Source organism: Notothenia rossii (genome assembly GCF_949606895.1).
Source record: "Notothenia rossii genome assembly, chromosome: 1".
In the NCBI taxonomy this organism is placed as follows: Eukaryota; Metazoa; Chordata; class Actinopteri; order Perciformes; family Nototheniidae; genus Notothenia; species Notothenia rossii.
Window position 1 is genome coordinate 6,812,423 of NC_136912.1, and position 26,064 is coordinate 6,838,486.

The 26,064-nt window shown below is 39.8% G+C and overlaps 2 protein-coding genes across 3 annotated transcripts in view; both read right to left on the reverse strand.

Annotated features, from left to right (window-relative positions):
• Positions 1–2,052: 2,052 nt before the first annotated feature.
• acta1a (actin alpha 1, skeletal muscle a) lies at positions 2,053–9,062 on the reverse strand. The gene is made up of 7 exons (XM_079681862.1): positions 8,919–9,062; positions 7,333–7,472; positions 6,294–6,618; positions 5,559–5,720; positions 4,881–5,072; positions 3,267–3,448; positions 2,053–2,420 (listed from the first exon to the last, which is right to left on the reverse strand). The coding sequence occupies exons 2-7, from the start codon at positions 7,459–7,461 to the stop codon at positions 2,277–2,279; spliced, it is 1,134 nt and encodes a 377-aa protein (XP_079537988.1). The 5' UTR covers positions 7,462–7,472; positions 8,919–9,062; the 3' UTR covers positions 2,053–2,276.
• A 3,296-nt stretch (positions 9,063–12,358) lies between these two features.
• The window catches only part of nup133 (nucleoporin 133), a 26,358-nt gene continuing 12,652 nt past the window's right edge, over positions 12,359–26,064 (reverse strand). For both annotated transcript variants that reach the window (XM_079681820.1, XM_079681819.1), the window contains 15 exons: positions 25,388–25,479; positions 25,036–25,199; positions 24,439–24,533; positions 23,316–23,540; positions 21,864–21,986; positions 20,960–21,059; positions 19,477–19,725; positions 19,234–19,367; positions 18,843–19,001; positions 15,518–15,653; positions 15,276–15,394; positions 14,607–14,687; positions 14,447–14,511; positions 13,829–13,917; positions 12,359–12,584 (listed from right to left, as the gene is read on the reverse strand). In XM_079681820.1, the coding sequence (XP_079537946.1) occupies positions 12,448–12,584; positions 13,829–13,917; positions 14,447–14,511; positions 14,607–14,687; positions 15,276–15,394; positions 15,518–15,653; positions 18,843–19,001; positions 19,234–19,367; positions 19,477–19,725; positions 20,960–21,059; positions 21,864–21,986; positions 23,316–23,540; positions 24,439–24,533; positions 25,036–25,199; positions 25,388–25,479 (1,968 nt within the window). In that variant the 3' untranslated portion in view covers positions 12,359–12,447. The remainder of the gene's footprint in view (positions 12,585–13,828; positions 13,918–14,446; positions 14,512–14,606; positions 14,688–15,275; positions 15,395–15,517; positions 15,654–18,842; positions 19,002–19,233; positions 19,368–19,476; positions 19,726–20,959; positions 21,060–21,863; positions 21,987–23,315; positions 23,541–24,438; positions 24,534–25,035; positions 25,200–25,387; positions 25,480–26,064) is intronic.

The following is a 26,064-nucleotide window of genomic DNA, read 5'->3' on the forward strand; positions in this document are numbered from 1 at the left end:
TCAATAAAGTGCTGAATTGAGAATCAAACTTAAGTAAAAGTATTTTTGTACGAATGTGTAATGTAGTTAAAGTTTTAGGAGTAAAGTAGGCTACTTATTGCAGAATAAACAAAAAAAAACATGTCAATATTTTTTTATATTTTGAAGCAAAAGAAGCAAATCTATCAATTTTAGAAGATGGAAATGTGATGTATTTTTAACAACAAACTTCTTAGCCAAATCTCTGCCACTACATTGTCTATTAAATATAATGTTGGATGGTTGAATGAATCTATACCGAATAATCACATTTTGTTACAGCCTGCAATGATAACAAACGCCACCTTTGAATTACTTTGTATACTGCAGGGTAGCTTGTGCTTGGAATGGCAGGGGCAGAAACTCACTCACTCACTCACTCACTCACTCACTCACACACACACACACACACACACACACACACACACACACACACACACACACACACACACACACACACACGCACACACGCACACACGCGCACACACGCACACACACACACACACACACACACACACACACACACACACAGATATTTGTAACTAAATTATACATGAATTGAAACAAAACACAGTTTAAACTGAGGAGTGACTGTCGTGAGTTTCATTTATTTTCTTCACTCCGCTGGGGTACTGCTCTCATGTCAAGAACAAGAAGCATGACATAAGTGCAAGCACTGCATCGTCCAATCAGTGAGCGATACACAGTAAGGGGGCGGGGCGAGTATCTGAGGATTTCATCGGAGGATGGTCTGGTGGTTCCTCGATTATCGCTCCTCCATTATCGCTCCTCGCTCCTCAATCCTCGGTCCTCCGGCAGAAATAAGAGCCATGGGACGGTATTCAAGATGGCGCAGACAAATCAACTTCCGGTGAGACCGAGGACCGAGGAGCGAGGAAATGAAAATAGGCCAGGGCATTCTATCAAGGATGTAGAATACCTTGGTTGAAGGATATTCTAGCCAGAGACCCAGAAACAGATCTGATTGGTTGCTTTCTTTTCTAACACAAAACCACTGAAATGCATAGTGCATGGTCCGAGAAGGACAAACAAATCAACCCACTGTAATATTACCGATCAACAACACAGATATTCTCATTTATTCATTTTATATATATTTAAATTGTATTTATATCATTAAATCGATTTTTCGTTTGTTTTAGCTGAGTGTTTTTCTTAGTGTTCCAGCCAGGGTATTCTCTGAATACCTTGGAGGCCCTGACGGTTCGCCACTGCCTTTTTCTAGACTTCTATGATTCTATGTTTGACAACATCGTGTTTTATGGCGAGGGATGTGTTGCCATGGCAACAAGTTTTGAGGAAAACTCACCATTGTCATATTGAGGTGTTGAGGGCCGAACCATTAGCCATCATCTCAAGTCTGGTGCCTTTTGGACGATTTTCCATCGAGTTATGACAAAACCGTGTTTCATGGCGAGGGATCTGTCGCCATGGCAACGGCATATGATGACACCCCATAATTGACATGAAGCTATTGAGGGCTGGACCATTAGCCATCATCGGAAGTCTCATGCTGTTTTGATCATTTTCCATTGAGTTACGACACATCGTGTTTTTTAGCGAGGGATACACTACGGCAAACGGCATATGATGAATTTTGAGGAAAGAGTAAGAATTTTGAGATTTTTAGAAAAAGTAATAATTTTTTGAAAAAATAATGATTTTGAGGAAAAGTAATAATTTTGAGATTTTGAGGAAAAAGTCACTTGATACTTGATGCTCTGTATGTGATGACTACTTCCATTCTGGAGAGGATCACAGATACATGGATCCTGAGATTGAAGCTCAAGCCAGTGAGATTTTTCTAACATTAATGTATTTATATAGCACAGAATGCAGGACTTTTAATTGAGTATTTCTAAACTGTGGGAGGATAGTTTTACTCGAGTCAAATATCTTTCTTCATTCACCCCTGGCTTTCAACATGAACTTAATATAATATCATTATATCTGGATGTCTTTATTCGGTCTAACCCACCTTTAAAGTGTACAATAACAGAGAGGAGTCATACGTGAAAATAAATGGACTTTATTTGTTTTGTCTGGTTTCTTTTTTGGTATTTTCTTTGTTTTGTTTTTGTGTCACTGGACATCATTTACATAAAAAAAAACTTCACATACAAAACAGAAGGAATAAATAACATATGTACAGGTCAGACGCCACGGATCTGGTTACAGAGAGGATGTTATTTCAGCGTCTCTTTGCTCTGGATCCTGAAGGGGTCGTGGAGGCGGGTTTAGAAGCACTTCCTGTGGACGATGGACGGACCGGCCTCATCGTACTCCTGCTTGCTGATCCACATCTGCTGGAAGGTGGAGAGGGAGGCGAGGATGGAGCCACCAATCCAGACGGAGTATTTACGCTCAGGAGGGGCGATGATCTGCGGAGGAGAAGGTTTAGTTTAGTTTGTTTATAGTGTCGTGGACCGGGACGATCAACTGTCACAACAAACAGTAAATGGGGCAGTTTTAGCTAACATGCTAATTTCCAGCTGTTGTCCCCGGGCAGATGATCACAATCACACAACAGAAACGAGGGGCAACACCCATGATGGATTTTAAGGCCCAATAGCACATTTTTAATATCCTTTTTATAACAGTTAGGTCGATGATTGCACTGATTCTGAGATCACTTAATCAGCCGATGAGTTTCCAGGTTTTTAAATGCATTGTTTTGTGATTTTAAGACACTTTTTAGGACATTTTAAAGGGAACAAGACAAGATAATGGGCAGATTTATTATGATTAAATAGTTTCACTGCAAGGTCGAATTGGTAAAAGCTCATTGAATTATCCTTGGGGAAATTGCTGTCTAGTTGCAAAGAAATATAAATTATAAAAAAAAAGTTTTTGTAAAAAGGCACAGTATCTGAAATATACAAAAACCATAGCAACATACTTTGCCTTTTTCTGAGCACTTTCAGAAGCTTGAGTTCATGCTTGCTCAAAAAAAAGAACTTAGTTAATTTGTATTTGTCTAAAAAAGCCCAGTTGTCAAATGTCAAATCATAGTTTAGTTGCTTTATTTAAGTTGTTATAAATTAAACTAATGTGTTAAATGGGCTTAGTGTAACATCTTATATGGATGACAAACCCCTACATTTATTTGTAACAAAGTCTTATCGTGGCAGACTAAGTGACATCAGGAAGTATTGAATGGTTTTCCAAAGACTCAATATAATATGGTATTGTGATTAACGCCCATAGTTTAGTGGAGAGTTGTTTACCTTGATCTTCATGGTGCTGGGAGCCAGAGCTGTGATCTCTTTCTGCATGCGGTCAGCGATACCCGGGTACATGGTGGTGCCGCCGGACAGCACGTTGTTGGCGTACAGGTCCTTACGGATGTCGATGTCACACTTCATGATGCTGTTGTAGGCGGTTTCATGGATACCTGCAGACTCCATACCTGTTCAGAAGAGACATTCAGGTTAGCGATGAGAGGACTACAGAGGGGAAAGCATCGGAGACAGGGGACTCAAACAGTCAAAAACTACAGAGAATTCTTAACTGCATTTTTCACAACTTTTATGTATTCTGTATGCATACATTTATAACTAATCCTTCTTCCATAACAGTTCCCACTTTAGTTTGTATGGTGGCGTGTCAGGATTACTACACAGATGTGGAAATGAATGTAAAAAATAATCTCTAGATCTCTACAAGTTATTTTGATCATAAAGTAAAATACGATACGGTTCAGTTCCAGATACCGGTGACTAAATGTGTTGTTCCTTTGTAGATAATGCGTAAATGTGTAAATGACAAAATTGCACACATTTTTCTTTAAAAATGTCAGGTTCTTCATAATGTTTTGTTATCATTTCATGTACTTTCTTGGACTATAACAAAAGGAACAATTTGGAGTACCGTAATTATGTATAGGTTGTTATGCTATGATTTGACTGGTCCGGCCCACTAACTAACATTTGGCTGTATGTGGCCCCTGAACTCAAATTAGTTTGACAGCCCTGATCTAATCCCTCTTCTTTCATCCCTTCACTAGCAGTTCACAGAGAGGGCAAAAGTACTCGCATCCTTTCCTCAAGTAGAAGTACAGATACTCGTGTTTAAAAATACTCTGGTGAAAGTAGAAGTACTGACTAAACTTCTTTCCTCAAGTCAAAGTAAAGAGGCTTTGAAATGTACTTCAGTAAAAAGTACCCATAACTAGCAGCTGTTTTAAAGAGTACCTGACCTCCCTTTATATTAATAGAACAATAATGTCATTGTTAGCTAATGGATGTTTCCATGGTGACCAACGGCAACATGACAACGTTTTCATTGGTCCCTCTTCTTTAGAGAAGACCAGGAAATGATGGATACACGGATCGTGTTCAAATCAATAGGCACGCAATGACTCTAAATAATAATGATCACGCCACCAAACACACATTCAAACTAAAGGAACCAGACTGTTTGGAAAATGTGAGAAGTAGAAAGTACAGGTATTTGTTTTCAAAATGTAAGAAGTAGAAAGTACAGGTATTTGGGTTCAACATGTGAGAAGTAGAAAGTACAGGTATTTGGGTTCAACATGTAAGAAGTAGAAAGTACAGGTATTTGTGTTCAACATGTGAGAAGTAGAAAGTACAGGTATTTGGGTTCAACATGTAAGAAGTAGAAAGTACAGGTATTTGGGTTCAACATGTAAGAAGTAGAAAGTACAGGTATTTGGGTTCGAAATGTAAGAAGTAGAAAGTACAGGTATTTGGGTTCAAAATGTAAGAAGTCAAAGTCAAAAGTCGTCGTAGTAAAGTACTGATACCAGAAACATGTACTTAAGTACAGTAACAAAGTATTTGTACTTCACTACTTCCCACCTCTGGCAGTTCACTCACCGATGAAGGAGGGCTGGAAGAGAGTCTCTGGGCAGCGGAAACGCTCGTTGCCGATGGTGATGACCTGACCGTCGGGAAGCTCGTAGCTCTTCTCCAGAGAGGAGGAGGAGGCGGCGGTGGCCATCTCGTTCTCAAAGTCCAGAGCCACGTAGCAGAGCTTCTCCTTGATGTCACGCACGATCTCACGCTCAGCTGGAAACAGAGGGGAAAGGTCAGACTTTGTGCCCAAAACAATACAAAGAACGCTATATCAATTATTATTAAACTACTGTCCAAAGGTATCAGTGTTTAGATTTAGGCTGCACAATATAATGTTTCTTTTAATGGTCAAACTTTGGGATGGACTGCGATATTTCAGTGTTTTTGTTGTAAATGTATAGAAAGTGCACTTTAAAATGGAAATAATATTCTTTTTGATAGCCCCATTTGGTGTTCAGTTAATATTAATAAAAGAATAACGTGAATAATTTCCTTTCTTTTCATTAATTCAAAAAGCAATGTGTTTTATTTTAGTAGTATACTTTTGCTTTTGGGGACAAATATGGTAAAAACCTGCTTCACATTTCTGTATAACTAACAGAATGAAAACGGTTCATGTCTACAGCTAACGTGCGTCTGGGTTTCAGGTGTTAATATAGAATAGTCCCGCTGTGTTTCGTGTTGATGTGCTGTGTTTACCGGTTGTGACGAAGGAGTATCCGCGCTCTGTCAGGATCTTCATGAGGTAGTCGGTCAGATCGCGACCGGCCAGGTCCAGACGCATGATGGCGTGAGGCAGAGCGTAGCCTTCATAGATCGGGACGTTGTGGGTCACACCGTCTCCAGAGTCCAGCACGATACCTGAGAGAGAACACCAGAGGGTTAACAGGGAGGAAGAGGTGTCATATCCAGTCTGTGGGATTGTGGGAAACGGTATTTCGATCTCTCTGTCTGTACACATAAACTGAAAGATTGACAATAAAGTTGACTTTGACCGGGGAGAGGTTCAATCAATCAAACAACTTCTACCTTACCTGTCTTATAAAGTCTTTTTTAGCCTGATTACTGGAATAGCTGGCTTTAAAAATAGTGAAAGATGTCAGCCTTTTTTGTTTAAAGCCAATACATTTGACTCAAGTAACTAATTATAATAATGATTGACAAATCATATTTATCATGTGGTCTTTAAAATGTCATGAAATGGTGAGAAGCATCCATCCCAGTTTCTCAGAGTCCAAAGTAATGTCTTTGAATGTCTTGTTTTAACAGACAGACCCAGAGATGTCCAATTTAATATTATATAAAAGAGAGAAAAACAGGAAATGTCCATATTTGAGAGGCTGAGAAGTCATTTTCTGCAATAATCGCGTGAAAATGAATTCAAATAGTGGGGGACCTTTTTTAAAGTGCGTCAGTTGTAGACAGCAGACTCACCGGTGGTACGTCCGGAGGCGTACAGGGACAACACGGCCTGGATGGCGACGTACATGGCGGGAACGTTGAAGGTCTCGAACATGATCTGGGTCATCTTCTCCCTGTTGGCTTTGGGGTTGAGGGGGGCTTCAGTGAGCAGCGTGGGGTGCTCCTCGGGGGCCACGCGCAGCTCGTTGTAGAAGGTGTGGTGCCAGATCTTCTCCATGTCGTCCCAGTTGGTGATGATGCCGTGCTCGATGGGGTACTTCAGGGTCAGGATACCTCTCTTGCTCTGGGCCTCGTCGCCCACGTAGGAGTCCTTCTGACCCATACCCACCATCACACCCTGAGGGGGAGGACACGGGTTATTTAAAGGTTCATAACTATGAGGATACACTCAGTACAAGGCCGTTAACCAAAACATTTACAAATGAGTCATTATTAGATGTTAATGATATATCTTAAAACATATATAATTTTTTTTTTATCATTTCTAACACAATGTAGACTAGGCCTATATTTATTTATTTTTTCTCTTCACAAACAGTTATGTTCATTTTCCACTAAAGGTCTTGAAATGAGAAATATAAGTACTTTTATTTCTTAGTTACATCCTTAGTCCATCTATTCTGCATTTGGACATTCTTTGTGCTAAAAAAATATACGCTGAGATTAAAATGTTTTTATCAGTTAGATTAAAATGACTCATATCAAATCAAAAAAATACTCAATATGGTAAAATGTCTTCTCGTATAGGTCCTAATTTCAGTCAACTAGAAAAATAATACTTTGGCCTGAAGGTGGCAGCAGATAAAAGGTCATAAGGTCATATAAATCTCCATTAGAATATATACCAAGCACCGAAACAAAGCTGACTTTAACCTCTTGGTTCGCTGCTTAACTACTGGAGATGTTTTAATCAGTCACATAATGAAATAAGCATATTGATATATAAGATCAGGTAGCTGAAAACTTTAGGATCAGACCTTGTTTTTTATCAAGGGATTAAATTAACAAATCTTATGTTTGATTTAGTTTTCTAACAGATGCTCTTGTGTACCTGGTGGCGGGGACGGCCCACGATGGAGGGGAAGACGGCTCTGGGAGCGTCGTCTCCTGCGAAGCCAGCCTTCACCAGGCCGGAGCCGTTGTCACAGACGAGGGCGGTGGTCTCTTCATCGTCACACATGTCTGCGGCTTCTGCAGGAGGAAATGAGGAGGTGGTCAGTTGTTGTGCAGCAGATACAGTAGGGGGAGAAAAACACATGTATACATACTAATATATTGACTTGTTTTCTCAAATAAAATACTGCAACTGTGTTTAGTTTAGGATATGTGATGTTTGGGTACATTCACAAATAATTCACCATCATGTAGTTTGACATAATATTTCAATCCTAATAATGAATGGTTGCAATAATGACAATGATACACTTCTATATAAAACACCTTTCAGAGGTCTCATTCAAAGGTATTTGTTGCCAATTGTATTATTTCTGACCAAAAACGAGTCTGCAGCTGCTAAAACTATCATTAAAGTTTCAAAAAACAACTCTTTTTGATGTAAAGTAATTCACTTTCTGCCTATCGTTATATTTTCTTAAACCTCAGACAGACCTCTGTGGTGTTGTTCTGTTTAAGGATGACAATTAAAGATAAAATGCATATGTTATTACTATTAATATGTACTAATATGTTATATTGGATTAACTTTCTAACAAATGTGGAGTGTGATGATCAACACACCAACAGATACTCCCTGTTCCATTTAAATTGTCACACACTTAAATAAACTGTTATTATTACTTTAAATAATAAAAGGATAATTACTTTATCTCCCCCTGCAGTAATGATGCGTTTATGTGCTCCTCATAAACTCGTACATCTGAAATTTAAACTACAATCGCTCACCAAGTGCTATTTTTTAAGGAATATCAAAACCAAAAAAGGCTTAATGTACTTTTAAAACTCTGTCAAATGTTACCCATATGTAACCAACTTTTATTTACAAACGTGATATGATTATTTCCCCTTGGCTATTTTTTTAAATTTGAATCTTGGCTTTTTGGAAAACGAAAAAGAGAATATATTTTAAATCACAAAATGTATATATAAATGTATATGCTAGCTAACATGGTACACACAACATTAGATTTTTACAATAGTTGTTGGTAACTATGTACATTTAGTACTGAACTAAGGTACTATTTAAAAGTACTTTGCTTCTCTACATTTGTTAGATAACTTTAACAATAAATGATGATGTATAATTACAGATCAAGCTGCTCAGTGGTATATCAATGAATACAAATCTGATTTCAAAACTTATTTCACTACTACTGCATTTAGAAAATTCAGGATTGTCATGTTTTTGCCATTTCAACGAAACAATCAAATACATCCCACAGCATCTGAATGCGTCAGGTTCTGTCACAACAGATAGAAGCAGTTTTCTTTCTAACCGATGAAAGTTTAAGTGAACAGATTGCGGTTTACTGCCAACTGCCGTCAGTTCTCAGTCTGGGGTTATTATCCAGTTGATACACCTGTTAGCATTTACAAAAAGCCAGACTGCATTAAATAAACTGCTAATTCTAACAGTCTCCTTCTCCCCACCCCTCCATCCCGCTCCTCTGAGCCGCTTACCTTTGCTTTTCTCCGGTTGTCAGTGAAGAAGTTTAACGGCTGCTGGTTCCAGATAAAGACGGTGAATGACACCCACCACCGGGGTCCTTATATACTTCTTCTTCTTCTCCATACCTCCTGGGGTGAGAGTTTTTTTTTCTCCCTCTCCAGACAGCCGTTAGGAATGCCAAAGTATTCGGCAGGAATTCAACCGGTCCGGCGGCCATATTTGGTCTCCTGTATGGAGAGTGAAGGCGCGCCGGGATGACCATATATGGAGAGGAAGCCCCCGCGAGCCCACCGCTGAGCGCTCGAGCCCGTGTATGGAGCTACTACTACTACCAGTACCACACACACACACACACACACACACACACACACACACACACACACACACACACACACACACACACACACACACACACACACACACACACACACACACACACACACACACACACACACACACACACACACACACAAGTTCCTGTAAAAAGTAGCTATTAAAATAAAAACGCTCAAGTTTATGGGACAATTTGGGTGTTTTGAGCTGAGTTAAATCTGTATTTTCAGTATTTTCAGCAATGAAAGAAATTCAACTGTAAGCATAAAATAAAGATTGTTAATTGTGAAGTTCACACTGCTGTAGTATTGGCACTGGAAGGAGTTGAAGTATGAGCAATCAAATGAATAGAAATGTCAGTTAAAGTCAAATTCTGAAACTGTAGAGCAAATGTTAGTTGAAAGGTTGGCAGTGAAAAATATTTAAAGTGGTCCGGAAGTATTTGAAATAATTGTATTTAGTTTAATTTCTTTTAATTAAAGCAACAGACTAGTTCCTTTAAATATGCTATTGCCAGTCAATCAGATTCCTATCATCAAGTTGGCTCATTGAATACACTTTGATATAATACATTAACTAATATTATTTTTGTCATGACTTCAGGTGTATTTTTACATCTAACACCCTGAGATCTTATCATTGGTTGCACAGAGGTCACGCTGCTCAGCTGGAAGCTCGAACATCAACAACACACAGCAGCTGATGACGTTGTATTTCTAAAATGAGGGTCGGGACCCCCAACACACGGGACAGCTGCTCTGAGGAACCAGAGACAGAGACACTGAGCCCACAGTGTTTCTCCAGTGTTTACCCAGCTGATACTGAGAGGTGTCTGGATCTCAGAGGCTCGTCCGTCCAGGAGAGAACGCTGACGTAAACTCAACATTTCTGAACCTTCAGTCCCTTAGAGACTGTACCGTGTGACATCATTATTACAAAGAACTTACTATACTATCATATTTTGCATTACACACTATACTACTACCATTATTATGAGATTTATGTATGGCATTTTGACCTACCTTGTATATTTTTTAATGAAATGTCTTAATAGCATTCTATACTAGATTTTTATGGTAACGCACTTTATGACATTTTGACCTTTTGGGGGGATTTTGTATTCAATGCTACAGTATATCTTAACTTTTTAATGACGTACTAAAACCTTTTATAGGAGATCTTTCCCATTACTGTATACTATGAGTTCTTTAAGACATACTTTACTCCTCACCACCTTCAAAAAATGTTCACTATCTCTGTAAAGCGACGTCGAGCACCTGTAAAAGCGCTTACAAAATAAATCTATTATTTTTATTATTACTTGATTTTTCGTGACTATTTTTCAGAATCTTTAGAATAGCATCCTAAATTCGGACATGTTTTCATTACTAATTAAGCCCAGTATGACTCCTTTAAGACCTGCTATGCTATATATTATATTGTGCCATTTATTATAAGCTTTTATGACTTCTACGAACTTAGTTTTTTAATGTCATACTTTGGTGTTTTTATTTTGTATTCTTTCATAACAAAATAATATATAATAAGTGTACAGTAAAAGTGACTATGACTTAATTATGAGATTTATTTTAGGACGTACTGTACCAAGACATTATGAGATTTTTTATGACATGAAATCTTTATAAAGCCGACTATAAATACTTTGTGTGGTAAACTACACAATAACCTTTTATGACATATTTAAACATGAGGTTTTGATTGCCATTTCTTTGACACACTACACCTGATTCTGTACGATAAGATTTATTTGTTCATGACATTTTAATTACTTTCTTACTGACCCATAGTGATATAAGGAATCGTTATGACATACTAAAACACGAGGTATTTTCAAACCATTTATTTATACTATACTTGATATTTTATTACATTGAATGACCTTTTATGACATCCAGCCCCCCTCTCTTGCTTCAGCCTGATGACCCTCACCTGTCGTTGGGATTCCCACAGAATCTGCTTCCTCCTCCTTTCTGTGACGCAGCTGCTGTTTCCTTTTGTTTCAGACCCTTTACACCTGCTGACATCACTGATGCCTGATTATCAAAGTGTTTTGTTCTAATTGGTCATTCTGTAAATAAAAATGCTTATTCATCCCTTCTTGTCTGGTCTTCAGCGCAGCCTTTGAGCTCGGCTTCGACAAACTTCACTACACTTTTATGATTTTCATTACAGAAATGTAGTATGCCGTTCTTTTTAAATTATTATGGAAAACTATATAATTATTTTCTATAGTTTACTATTTATTCTATTACTTGTTTTTATACAATTTTTGCCAATTTCACATATAAACAGATCGGTTTGGTTTATAACGGTGCATACAATTACTCAAATCAAAAATGACAGAGTATATGTTAATGCTATATTAATTTATGAGCATTATATATGAAAAGGAAACTGATATTAAGTCAGTTTTTAAGTAATTACTACCGTTTGGTCAGCTATCTGCGTGGATTACTCTTTAAGGATTAGTTTTTTTTAGTGGAGCTGATTTCCCTAATCTAACCTTTTTCCACTATTTTTAGCCGATCTGGACGCTGAGAGCCATCTGCAGCCGCTGTATCAGAGTGGATAATCCTCACGGAGGATCCCCTCAGGGTGGCAGCCAATACATCTATTTATAACCAACATCTGCCGCTCGTCACCCGACAGGAAGAAGTCCTGACTCTCAACTCTGAGAGGACAGTCAGGTTTCTGTCACTCTGTAGCACAACGCTCTGATATCAGACGGTAAGAAACCAAGGTAAACGGTAATTAAAGCTAAATCCCAAAACAAAAAGATATTAAACTTCTATTTTACATGTTTACATTTCAATAACCCTGAATAATGTGTACATATGTTACTTACACTATACCTCATTTCATTTAAATTGTAATGTAACGACTTTACACACTTAATGTTTAAATTATCCTATGTTAATGTATTTGTTATTAATAGATTAGTCCGTTACAGTGTATTGTATTTATTGTTATTTCAGCCTATCCTTCGTAGGGTTAGGGATTCTTTTTAATCACTAAGTTTTCTTAAAAATAGGGAAGTAAATGTTAGTTTTGCTTTTTGAGGAAATCTTTGAGCGAGAATGAGAAAAATACAGACGTCTTAATAAAGAAATAACAACATTTATTTAGAAAAGAGCACAAACATATTCAAACATAGGAAAGCTGAAGCAGGTGTTACTGAAACATTCCTCACATCTGAGCCTCCAGGTAATGTTCATAATTTGCTCGAAGAACGAACTCAAAGTAGGGTTTGGACTTCAGAGACCTCAGCTCGTCCAGCTCCAGCAGCTCTTTGACGTCGGGCAGGTACGTCTGCAGAGAAACGCCTGAAACATGGAAAAGGGTTTGTCATGAGGGGATGTTTTTAACCATTGTTTGGAAATATACACTTTAATTCATGGAAAGGAATCTGGAAAACACATCGAGGAAAATTAACAATTAACTTCACAAGCAGCTTTTTGTGTCTGATGCTTTGCTTGAGCTTGTTGAGCTAAATTTAGTGTGTTTTCTGCATGTTTTGCAACTTAAGAGCATTATATATTTAAAAAATAGCTCACGACAGGCCGTGGTATATGGTCATTATATCACAGCTAAGGGGCGTGGTTTGGCCCGACGCGAAGCGGAGTCAAAGTTAACCTTAAATGTTTCCATCTTAAGCTTTGTTAGTTAGTTTCGTAACGGACGTAATGTAACAGTTGTAAATTGTTCTCAGACGCGGAGGGATACTGACTAAAGTAACTACAATTCTACCCGTGATATACGCTCATTATATCATGGCTAAGAACCAATCAGATTGCTTGATTTGGGACGGGTGGCGCAGTGGTCTGTGCGTTTGATCATCAGATCAAGGGGGTGTTGGGGAACTCCAGTTCGAAACCCGCTCCCGCCCCACTGCTTCAGGCCGTTGTGTCCTTGGGCAAGACACTTCACCCGAATTTGCTCCTGTGGGTATTGTCCACAGTACATGTATAATATCAATGTGTACTTGTAAAAGCGCCTCGATGACTTTGAGGTGTGAAGATGGGCGGTGTGGCGCAGTGCATTGATCAAGGGGGTGAAACCCGCCGCCGCTGCGTCTGTAAAGCCGTTGTGTGGGCAAGACACTTCACCTGAACTTGCTCCTGTGGGTATTGTCCACAGTAGATGACCATTACATGTATGTATGTATGATCTGTATATGTAATATGTAATGTGTATTGGTAAAGCGCTTTGAGTCATTGATAAAGCGCTATAATAAATATAAGGATTATTATTATTATTATTATATTGATTTGACTTATCCGTTTTATAAATATAGTTATACCTTTAATCTTAATGTCTATGCTATTTTGTGTTTGTTTTTATTTCTTTCACTGGTAACTGTATTCTATGTGATATCCATTTTCTGTGACTATTTTATGAGTTGAAACCTGTGAAGCACTTTGGACTGCCATCCTTGTATGACAGTTACCATACAAATAAAGCGTATTATTATTTATAATTTTAAGCACTACTGAAAATTAGGGTGATAATATATTTTGTTATTTATCTTTTGTGGATGAAATGAGGCGGTTTCCAGAGCGTTCCTCACCTTCCTGGATGAGTTTGAGGAGGACTTTGATGAAGATGCTGTCTTTGGCCGCTTCCAGAGGATCGTCACTGCCGTCAGCAGAGGACCAGCTGAGGGGAACAGCGTCACAATAAATACACAAATAAATACCAGTAAAATTAGGGCTGTAAAACGATATTTTAAAAAAAAAATCGTACATATTTGTATTTATATTATGTTTATGTCTATATTTCTACCTGAAACTGTTAATTTTAATTTTGCACTAAAGTTCATAAAATTAGAAGATTTGTTTTCTCCACATAATTATTTATTAAAGGTCATGTATTTACATTTAAGACATCATAGAGGGAATTATACTGTTAGAAATATGAATGGACCAATATGTGTACGGAAGATTTTAGACATTAGCCAAGCGTTATGCAAAACTAATCAATAACATCTATAACAACATTTATAAATCACTGTTTCAATGTTTTTTCTCCAACTTATTTTCAACATTTTCTCTTCTTATACAAGTCTTTACTTTCATCTGCAAAGCCCTCTAAACTGACTTTAATGATTTCACAGAGATAGATTGTAAAAATCTTCTTTAAGCGTAATCAAAATTGAATTAAAAAACCTAAAACAACAAGATCTTACTCGTCTCTCCGCAGCGCTTTCCCGAAGATCTCACACTTCAACAAGTCGATGTCCTCAGCTTCCTCCTGCAACGCAAACACAGACAATACACAGACACAGGTTCGCTTTAAACTGAAGGCAAGCCGCGGCGAGTCAATTCTGAAACAGGAGAATCATTCACCTCGTCGATGTACTCGAGCAGATCCAGAGCCTTTTTGAAGTCGTACTCGTTGGCGCGCCTGTTTTCATCACAGATGTAAAGCTGAGGAGAAGAGAGAGAACACTGTCAGCGTGACTTTATACAAAAATACCTTTTTCTGTAGAGAACTAGTTTCTGACGCGTTCAAAAATAAACTTAAAGTGGACCTATCATGCTATATTTGAATAATATAGTGTAGGACCATACCTATATAAGGCATATTTATACTTTTTATTTTTCAAAATACCAAACAGATCATGCATTTTAGCCATTCCTCATCTCGCTCAATTGAACACTGTCTTTGCATCATGGGCTGATTCTGTGAGAACAGCACCATCTACAGGCCTGGCATATGTACTACAGCGTCTCCAGCGCTTTCCAACGGCAATGTCCGTGGCTGTCTCCTCCTGATTGGTGGAGTTGGCCCAATAGCCGTAGCGCCACTTAGAGAGAGAGAGAGAGAGAGAGAGAGAGAGAGAGAGAGAGAGAGAGAGAGAGAGAGAGAGAGAGAGAGAGAGAGAGAGAGAGAGAGAGAGAGAGAGAGAGAGAGAGAGAGAGTGTGTGTGTGTGTGTGTGTGTGTGTGTGTGTGTGTGTGTGTGTGTGTGTGTGTGTGTGTGTGTGTGTGTGTGTGTGTGTGTGTGTGTGTGTACCTGGATGAGGTTGTGAGCGCTGAGCAGAGGCATGGTGTCAGGGTTCAGCTGCTTCTCCTCCAGCAGCTGTCGGGGCAGAGTCTCCTGATGCAGCAGGAAGCGCTCCTGCTCCACCATGTCTGAGCCCACAAACACATGAGGCCAACTTTACTCTCAGGATCACCAACACTTCTTAGTCTTAAGAGGTGACGCTGAACAGAAACGTGGAAATACAACATGTGCAAAAGTTTAGTGTTTTGTACCGTCGACGTGTTTGTTGAGCTGGTCCTCCGGCAGGTCGGATGCGAGCATGGTGAGTTTACTGAGAGCGAGCAGCGTCTTCTTCTTCACGAAGTACCGAGTCTCTGCGTCCGCCTGGCTGTGCAGCGTGCGGTTGGCCTGAAGACAAACACATCAGTCACAGCTAGAAAGAGCTGGAAACACGTTTTCCTTTAAGGGTTCCAGAATTTTGTTTTAACAGGAATTATTTTGCCTTGTATGGGGTGGGGGAAATAATCGATACAGCAGAGTATCACGATACTTTGCGTGGCAATATTGTATCGTTACACGGACGCCAAGTATCGATATTTTATTATATAAACTATTCATATTGAAAATCCAAATTAAAGTTTTTTGTAACAATTGCTTTTTTAATCCACTAGATGGTGCTGAGATTTTTCTTGCGCGGTCATGCATGGTTATTTGTCTTTATTTGTATTCTATTATAACTAATGTGTGCTGTCTTCTAGGGCTGCTCAATTAATCGTATTTTAATCGGAATTACGATTCTGGCTTGCAACGATTATGAAAATAACATAATCGAAATAAAACGATTTAAAAAAAAAAAATTTTTATATATCTATTTGTTTTATTGGTTTTTCAGTTGAATAAAGTTCAGGTAATCAACTGTTAAAAACATAATGTTCAAAGATATTTTCCCAATAAATGGATGTTTTCAAAGTCAATGGATAATCGTTTTTAATAATCGTGATATCAATTACTGACCCAAATAATCGAGATTATGATTTTTGCCATAATCGAGCAGCCCTAGTTCATACACTTTTTCACCAATGATTTTCAATGACTTCTCCATGAGCTTTACCTAATTTTCCCTGACCCCAAAAACATTACTCTGTCTCAGCGGTACCACTGACATTTTGTTATTTTAACATGGAACAGGAAAATAAGGTCTGAAACATGTTGTGCCGATCTAAAACAAATCAAATAGGCTTCCTACACGCTAAAGCAACTGAAATCTCTCACCAACAAAACACCGTCAGTTAAATGCCATTTTACGTTTCATTACGATACAGTATGTATTATCATTATTAGGGCTGTGCAATTAATCGTATTTTAATCTCGATTTTGGCTTACGAAAACAACGTAATCGAAATAAAATGATTATTATTTTTATTTAAAAAAAATAAAAATGTAATTATTATTTTTTAAATTATTTTTCAGTTGAATTATATTTAAAGTTCAGGGTAATCAACAGTTAAAAACATACTGTTCAAATATTTTTTTTCAATAAATGGATGTTTTCAAGGTAAATGGATAATTGTTTTTAATAATCGTGATATCAATTATTGACCCAGATAACTGAGATTATGATTTTTGCCATAATCGAGCAGGCCTACTATCTTCTATAAATTAATGTTATTTTATTGTGTATTATTGCATGCAACTTTGACCTGCTAATATGCCACTTTTGCTGTAACAATGCAAATGTCCCCCGCTGTGGGATTAATAAAGGATTACCGATTCACATTTGAATGAATGTATCTGCAGTTAGGAAAACATTTTTCTTCATTTATGTCCTTTAAAAAAAATTAATCCATAGATGTTCTTGTCAAACTAATTGATTAATGGTCTTTTTATTGTAAAGCAAGTTTAACATTTAGATCATTTTCTGACCAGCAAGTCATTTATTATTTGACTTAAACATATACCTATAAACGGATAAAAGTAAACAAAAGTGAAGAATTCAAGGTATTTAGGCATATAGAATAATACAGACCATTAGGACATTATTATTATCTAGCTGCTGCTAACTCACGTTAGTCGCTCAAGAATAAAATTATCTCTAAATCTGGATAATTTAAATTTGTTTGGTAGGATTTTGGCGATACGATGCGTATTATAATACAGGGGTAATCTAATTTTGGGAAAACGTTCATAGTTGCAAAGAAAAACACACAGACTATTTTACATAACATCCAAGTTACAAAGATAAATGCAAACAATACAGTTTACATTTAATACACACATTAAAAAAATATATTTTGACTATTATTTAGGAGAACAGATTGAGTAAATAACTACTACTATAACTACCATCTTGATTTGTATTTTCACTTTATCATGGCACCAGATGCAGTGGAGGGGCTTATTGCAGAAGTTGGTCTGTGTTCAGTGTTTTACGTGTAGAACATAGTGAACACTATATCACGTTTTTGCAAATCAAATATAGTAATGTAATCCTCAGTGTGTTGAAGGTTTCTTGTTATATTTCTGATGTTTTTAAATCACTTTTAATATCGATGTATGAATGTTCTGTAGCGCACAGAAATAAACACTCACTCATTGAGCAAAGAAAGTGAAAAACAAAGTCTGTGTTTAAAAACAGGAAGGCTGATGGGGGTATAAATACTTCCTCTTGCTTGTTTGTGTATGTGCGTGCGTGCGTGCGTGTTAACCAGAGAATAGATGTGTGCCTCTTAACAGCAAACTGGAAGGAAGGAAGCTGTGGGTGGGTGGATGTGTGTGCGTGTGCGTGTGCGTGTGTGTGTGTGTGTGTGTGTGTGTGTGTGTGTGTGCATGCGTGTGTGCGTGCGTGCGTGTGTGTGTGTGTGTTTGTGTGTTTAATGCAGAGGCAGAATTGATGTGAGCATTAAAGCTGCAGAAACAGGAAGGCAAGTGGATGTAGAGTGTGAAAGTGGAAGGAAGGTCTACATATTTCTGGATATACTGCATCTTTTTTAAGTGTTAAAAATAGGACATATTGGACGGAAGGATTACAAGAGAAGAGGTAAAAAAGAAAAAGAGGTTTGATGGACGAATATACAAATAAAGCCGTATGAAGTCATCAGTTATTCAGGAAGTATAAAACAGGAAGGAAGGAAGGAAGGAAGGAAGGAAGGAAGGAAGTGTGTGCGTTTGTGCTGAGTCATGAAAAAGCTGTGTGTGTTAGGATTAAGACAAGATAAAAGCCTTTAGTTTTTTAAGGAATTGTCAAAGAGGAAGGAAGGAAGGAAGGAAGGAAGGAAATACTCACATTAAATACAAACAAAACCACATAGAAGCCAACTAAATACATCAGTTATTCAGGAAGTGTAAAAGAGGAAGGAAGGCAGAAAGGATGTGTGTGTGTGTGTCATTAGATATTCAGTATGTGTAAAAGAGGAAGGAAGGAAGGAAGGAAGGAAGGAAGGAAGGAAGGAAGGAAGGAAGGAAGGAAGGAAGGAAGGAAGGAAGGCAGAAAAGGTGTGTGCGCGCTCTTGGACTGAAGAATGAAACAAGCTGTGTGTGTGTGTGTGTGTGTGTGTGTGTGTGTGTGTGTGTGTGTGTGTGTGTGTGTGTGTGTCGTACGCTGCGGTAGTCGTGCACGTGGATGTGGTGCAGCCAGCTGAGGTGCTGGTGAGACTGCAGGAAGCTGGCGAGCTGCTGGTGCTGCGCCGCCGGCTGCGAGAGCAGCTTCCCTCTCTTCCCTTTCTCCATGTACCATCGGAACAGGAAGTCAGCAAAGTTCTGCGGCAGGAAGTGACACGAGGGAGAAAGAGGAAGTGGGTTAAACAGCTGCATGAGAAAGAGCCCGGCGTGATCAAACGAAAGTAAAACTGAGAAGTCAACTTAAAGACACATTTCAGGATATATGACGTGTTTTAGAAGAGTATTGATCTGAAGACATAGGAGAACTGTCTTTGAAATCAAAGCACGTTTAAAAGCGTTACAGATTATTTCTCAGTGTTCCTCGGTGTACCTGGTCAGCGAACTTGCTCATGTAGTGCTGCAGGCGGCTCTGGTTGTCCGTCTGCTCGCACATCTGCACAAGGATGTCGAAGTCGCAGAATTTCTCTGCCAGCGCCGCCACCCACTGGTACTGACCCAGCTCCACTGGAACACAGAGGACACTCACAGTGAGATCACACAGCCCCACTGAATATAATCAACATGTGGGAAAACGTCCTTTCAGGGACAGCATTAGGTTGAACCGTCCACTCACACAGCGGCGCCAGCAGCTCGGAGCGGCGCTGGCTGTACTCCATCTCCAGGCTGTTGTAGCGATCCTGCTGAACGGAGGTCAGGGAGGTCAGCTGGGCCACGTACCCGCCCAGGTGGATGTCCAGCAGCGCCACCAGCTGCTCACACAGGGCGCTGCGCAGCTCCGAGTCTGCGTTCGGATACACGGAGCGCAGGATGATCTCGTGCTGCCGAGAGATGACGGAGCGAGCGCCGCCAACACCTCCGGACGCTGGAGGAGAGAGGGCGCTCAGATTAAACACATTATATTCATACAGCAACCATTTAACTAAACACTTTTGTCTCAGTGGGATTAATGGCGCATTTCCACTGCAGGGCCTCGCTCGGCTTAGTACGGTATAGTTAGGCCTCGTTAGGACTGGCTCTCTTTATGCTGCGTTTCCATTACAGTTTAGTAGCTGGGGCAGTAACTATAGTAACGCAGTGTAGGCGGAACCGTGACGTCGTCTTCAGAAAACCAACATCTGCCGTTAGCTCTTAGCACTCAGAGCTCACAGCTCCTGATGTCTGTTCAGAAACTAGACAAAAGTTAAACAAGTACAAACCACAGACTGTCTGTGTCATGGAGAATACAGTCACTGGTTTATTTATGTCTTTAGGCCGTTGTTGTGAGTGTGGACGGTCGGAGCATATACTGCGTTAGCTTAGCCGATCTCCATTCAGAAAACACGCATTTTAAAAGGTTTTCTCCTGCCGTCTGTCTGCAGACTTGTCAAAGCATTCATTCATGGTTTTTACTAACCGGTATCAGTATGTTATTACTTCGGCATCATTTTGAAATGTGTGTTACAATTAAATCACGGTCAAATCTGTTCATCTTGTTGTAGTTGCCAACGATTCTCTCACTAGTTTAGCATACTCAGCCCGGTTGTTGGCCCGGAAAGAACCTCGATTTTGGAGAGCCAGAAAACTGTGAAAAGGTACCCGCTAGCCTGAACTACGCCGAGTGGAAACGCAACCAAAAACGGGCCGGGCACGGCTCGCTAAAACCGCGCTGTAGAGGAAATGCGCCATAAGAGTTTGTACAGATCAATAATCATAAGATAAAGATAAGATGTACTTTACTCGATAACATTATATCTAGATTTCATCATTGCTCTCTGATGATCAAACGCATTACAGGGAGCCTTAGGAGCTTCTTGTTCACTGACTCCATGTAACATGATTTATTTCTGCTGGGATTGAGTATTATTTCGGATGATTAAGATAAGATGTACTTTAAAATCCCAATTTGGGAAAAACTGTTGTTGCAGCAGCATGAAACGAAACAAGGCGTTGCACATAATCACAAATTAAAAGAGTAGAAATAAAACTATTCTAAAATAGAAACATCTCAAAATAAAAATAGGAATAAACCAGCATTAGAGAGTATGAAGGGCAGTGTAAAAAAAAAAGAACCTGAAGAGTGTAGTGCCGTTGGTTAAAAAGAAGAATTAAAAAGGTACCTGTCCATGGGATGTATTCTGGCTCGGCAGCAGAGTTTTCAGAAGCTCTGTACATGAAGGCCTTCGTCTCTCTGTAATGTCCGGCTGCCTGAAGCATGTCCTACACACACACACACACACACACACACACACACACACAAACATCTTTATTTTTTTCCACTTTAAACGTTTTGTTTTAACTTTAAAACAAAAATGTATCGATGCAAGTATATTTACTTTTATATAGTTGTATTCACAGACTTTTGGTCTTGTACTGTATACAGTCAATGTTCAACACTTTGTCTTTCAGTTGTACTTCTCACATGTGTATAATAGGGTGGTCCTCCGTGAGAGGTACATTTTTTAAATTTATTTTAAGCTCCAACCACCGGAATTTGTTATACTAGTCAAGAAAACTCTGCTGGTGAATTTTATTCAAATTCCAACAACATGTACCCCTCCCTCGTCGACCTGGCCTAGCCACGGTGCTGCAACTGAGGCTAAACTTCAATGTCGATGACATGTTGTCAGATTCACCAGGAGAGTTTTCTTGACTAATAGAATGAATTCTGGGGGTTGGAGCTCAGACTTTCCCACTTTCAATTTTAAGGACCACCCTAATGTATAACATATACAGTAAGTAAGTCTGTTTTTCTATTCATTCTTTTAGCCAATGGTCTTTTTTCTGGGATGACCGGCTTTTCTCAATTCTTGATACTAGCTTTCTTTTATTCAAATATCCATCACATCCATCAAAGTTTCTTCAGAGGAATTACAGAGATAAAAAGCTCAAAACACAACAAAAAAAGGAGAATTCCCTCCATTTCCATTGATTTGAGGAAATATGTACAATTTGTTACCCTTACTAATAACTCAGTTTTGTTAAGTTAATATTTGCTTTTCATGAAATGCAGAATGTGTTTACCTTGATGATGTTGTTGACGGTGAGGATGACCTCGGCCCACTGCACCGAGTCCACCGGGTTCTCCTTCAGACTGCGATCCTCCTCGTCCAGCAGACAGTCGAACACCGAGGAGATCTGAGAAACCTGCAGCAGAAACACAACGTGTCACTCAGCGTCTCCATACGATACGATAACGCTTCAATGGTCAGATCAAGTCTGAAATGTGACTTGCATCACAGCAGCTCCATGTGTAACATCCACAGACACATATTAAGACACAATACATGAAACACAAACAACAAACATTGAACATAACACGATCAGTGAGAGAAAAGCTGCTCAAAGAGCCTTCAGGTGCATCTGATCTGGGATCAGCTCTGTGTTTACTGAGAGGACTGGCTGGAGCACAAAGGATGCTTCAGTCTGACTGTAGTGATCTCCATTAGATGGTAGCAGTTCATATTCTCTGTTCAGAGCATGCTTTGGGTCCCAGATGAGGTTGTTGGACAGCCTCTCAGGTTATTATGGTCTGCTGAGTCAGAAAGTCTTTGAGCAGATTTTTAACAGATGGAGCAGTTTTGATTTTAAAGCTGTTGACAAACATTTGTACCAGGTAGTATAGCAGTGCTGTAGAACAGACAACATCACAGATGTAAAGAACAACTGAAGAATTTCACTGTGCACTGTTGGAGGAGCCTGTGACTGCAGCTAATGTGCACATGGCTATAGAGCGGTGCAGTGATGACGTATTTTTGTAGTTCGACCCTGAAGTAAGCTGCATTGTTTCCCTCGACAAAAAGTAATGGGATTTCTCCATAGGATTTTAGAATATTGTAAAAAATAAGATCTCTGGAAAAGGAACCTGTTTGATAAATGCACGTTTTGTTCAACCGGATAATCTCCACATGTCTACCCTACTTTAATAATTTTTTTAATCATAAATCTAGTCGCCAGAAGCAAAATGCTAACGTTATGCTATATAGGAACTACAGCAGGGTCGCTGCTTCAACGTCACGCCAACTTAAGATCCATATTCAAGACTACAGATTATAAATGGTACGAGTTGAAGCGATTGTTTGAACAGTCTGCAGGAGGCAGCTACTTGCTTTCAAGCAGAACAGAAACTAACTTAGAGGAGTGTTTACGTGTTCGGCGTAATGACGTACAACGTCCTCCACGACTTCTGTAGTCCTATTCAGCCACTTGGTAACAACCATCGCTTTTCAGACACGTCAACTCTTCAGAAATCTCCAGTGGGGTCACTGCTGATGGATTTAATGTCGTAGAACAAAACGTGACACGTCTCTTAAATGTGTCTCAACCACAGACCTTATTTCAGATATTCTCAAAAAACTAGTTCATAAAACCCGTTGACTGAGACGAGGGAACAGGAAGTGGTACAATGCTAACTCACTTCCGGGTTTTAGGACTCGTTCCTGCTCCACTCTATAAAGCCTTGAATCTTGGACCCACCTCTCTGAAGAAGACGTCTGCGGCGGTGAGGCTGGGCGGCACGGCGCCGCCGCCCCTCTCCAGCGCGGCGCTGATGGCCCGGTTCACCAGCTCGGCGTGTTTGGAGTGCAGGTTCTTCAGCACCATGGCCGCCTGCAGCTTCTCGGCGTGTTCGCACAGCAGCAGGCGCGTCGCCATGGGAGACGAGCGCACCGTCACCTGGCCGAGGCGATCCAGCAGACCCACCTGACGGAGGAGGGGGGGGCGATTACTTCACGTTATATTAAGTCTACTTTTATGTTCCAAGATGCATCTATTTCCAACGAGAGGTTCATATTTTAGACGAATGAGAGTATTTTCCAGGAGGTTGTTGACTACCATCACTAAGGCTGCACAATTCATTAATTACATATCTATTCTCCAGGAAACACAATATTTGTTTAAGGCTAATTAGGTGTGTGTTAAAAAACATTTTGAAATAAGTATTTGTTTTGGTACAGAGCATCTACAACTTAAAGCCCTTTCAAGAATGACCCGCTAAGAGAGCAGCATAAACTTAGAGCAATAATCAAACTACAAACGAGAGAGCACGATATCCAGTTCATATGCAATATTTGGAGCACATAAAATAGGCTAACTTTTAACAACGACTTTAGCGAGATGTCAAGAGAAATCACATTGACCAACAGTGCTATTCACTTATTACACACTGGGTTTGTTTTAAAGCACTGTACGAGTTATGTACACCACTTTTTGTGTGGTGTGTGTGTGTGTGTGTGTGTGTGTGTGTGTGTGTGTGTGTGTGTGTGTGTGTGTGTGTGTGTGTGTGTGTATGAGAGTGTGTGTGTGTACGTCTATGAGAGTGTGTGTGTGTGTGTGTGTGTGTGTGTGTGTGTGTGTGTGTGTGTGTGTACATGTATGAGAGAGTGATTGTGAGTGTCAGAGTGTGTGTGTGTGTGTGCGTGTATGAGAGTGTGTGAGTGTGTGCGTGTGTGAGTGTGTGTGTGTGTGTGTGTGTGTGTGTGTGTGTGAGTGCGTGCGTGCGTGCGTGCGTGAGTGCGTGCGTGCGTGCGTGCGTGCGTGAGTGCGTGCGTGCGTGCGTGCGTGCGTGCGTGCGTGCGTGCGTGCGTGCGTGCGTGTGTACCTGCAGCAGGAATTCCATGAAGCAGCCGTGGGCCTTCATCTTGTCCTCCAGCTGATGGAGGATGATGAGGGAGGTGAGAGGGAACCCAGCGCTCTCTGGATAAAATATAGATAATATTTTTTGTATGAAATAAACATGTCAGGTTATTTAATATAATAGATGTAAAAAAAGACATGAAGAGTACGATAGAGGACGGACAATATTTTTGTATCTGAGGGACATGATGACAAATACATCCTTAAAAGAATAATCATTAAAGAAACACACATTACGAAAGTTGTAATAACTGCATTAAAGTTACTGGACGTGCAGAACAAAGAATCCTGGGACTACATACCGAATACATTCAAATATGTAACACACTAAATATAACCTCTTGTTCTTCTTCATGTCACATGTGTACACAAATATCTCCGAATTAACTTGATGAATGCTTACTGTAAAAACTATAAGAAATCTTAAGTGTTTTTTAATTGAGAACATCCTAATAAAATCAAGATTAGAATCTGACTCATCACTCAATCACTATATGTGTCATAGTCACGTAGTAAATAAATGCTACACCAGGAACAATATCAAAGTCTCTCTCTCTCTCACCGTCGGGCACGGACTCGGCCCAGCGGGGGTCCGAGGCGGGGTAATCGTCCACAAGGTCCAGGTTGATCCGGGTCACCATGCTGTCCAGCTCCGACCCCTCCTCCCCGTCTCCGTCGGGGGGGAAGATCTCGTCTGTGACCGTCTGAGCGCCCACCAGGTCGTTACTGACAGAGGGAGAAGAAGGACATGTATTTACAAGGATTAAAACAATCCTAAATCATGCAGGTTCAGTCCATAACGTTTGAGAGCAGCCAACATTTACTATTGAGAAGACTAAACTAACTTAAATAAAACTGTCAATAAAAGCTTTTGTTTCTCTAATTAACAGATTTCTGAAGTTTCTATGATGTACCGGCAGAACTGCAGGAACGCCGCCTTCAGCAGTTTGGTTTTGTCCTCTTGAGCTACCGGCTCCGCTCTGCTCGAAGTCTCCATGGCTGAACCCTTTTAACACAAATACAGAAAATAGAAAATACACTTTAGGTTTAATCACAGTAGACGGTCGACGGGTCAATAGTGCAAAAGCTCGCATTCGCAATTGCTCCAGGTTTGATGAACACTTTGGAAGTTAGACTGGCCGACACACAAGGAGACGACTTTATTGAAAGTGCACCGTTTGTATTTGGCTACTCCGGTATTTGGCTACTCCGGGGTCCTGTACTGTAACGGTATCGATAAACATAAAAGCTGTTTGAGGCAAACACACATCCTCAGTTCTACCATGGTTGTATAATTGCACATTCAGTCGTGCTATTCTGTGATAAACATACAGAGATGCCCCTTAATGTTCGTCTGCAGCTGTGTCTGTGATGCTGTGTGGATTTTGAAGCATGGCTATGGTTTTCTAGAGATCCAAATAACTTCACATGTGGCTCTGCACTGCCTGAGGGTTTCAGTAACACACACTCCAAACATGAAGTAGATCAGGGCAATGCTTGGTGAGATAATCAAAACACACACACACACACACACACACACACACACACACACACACACACACACACACACACACACACACACACACACACA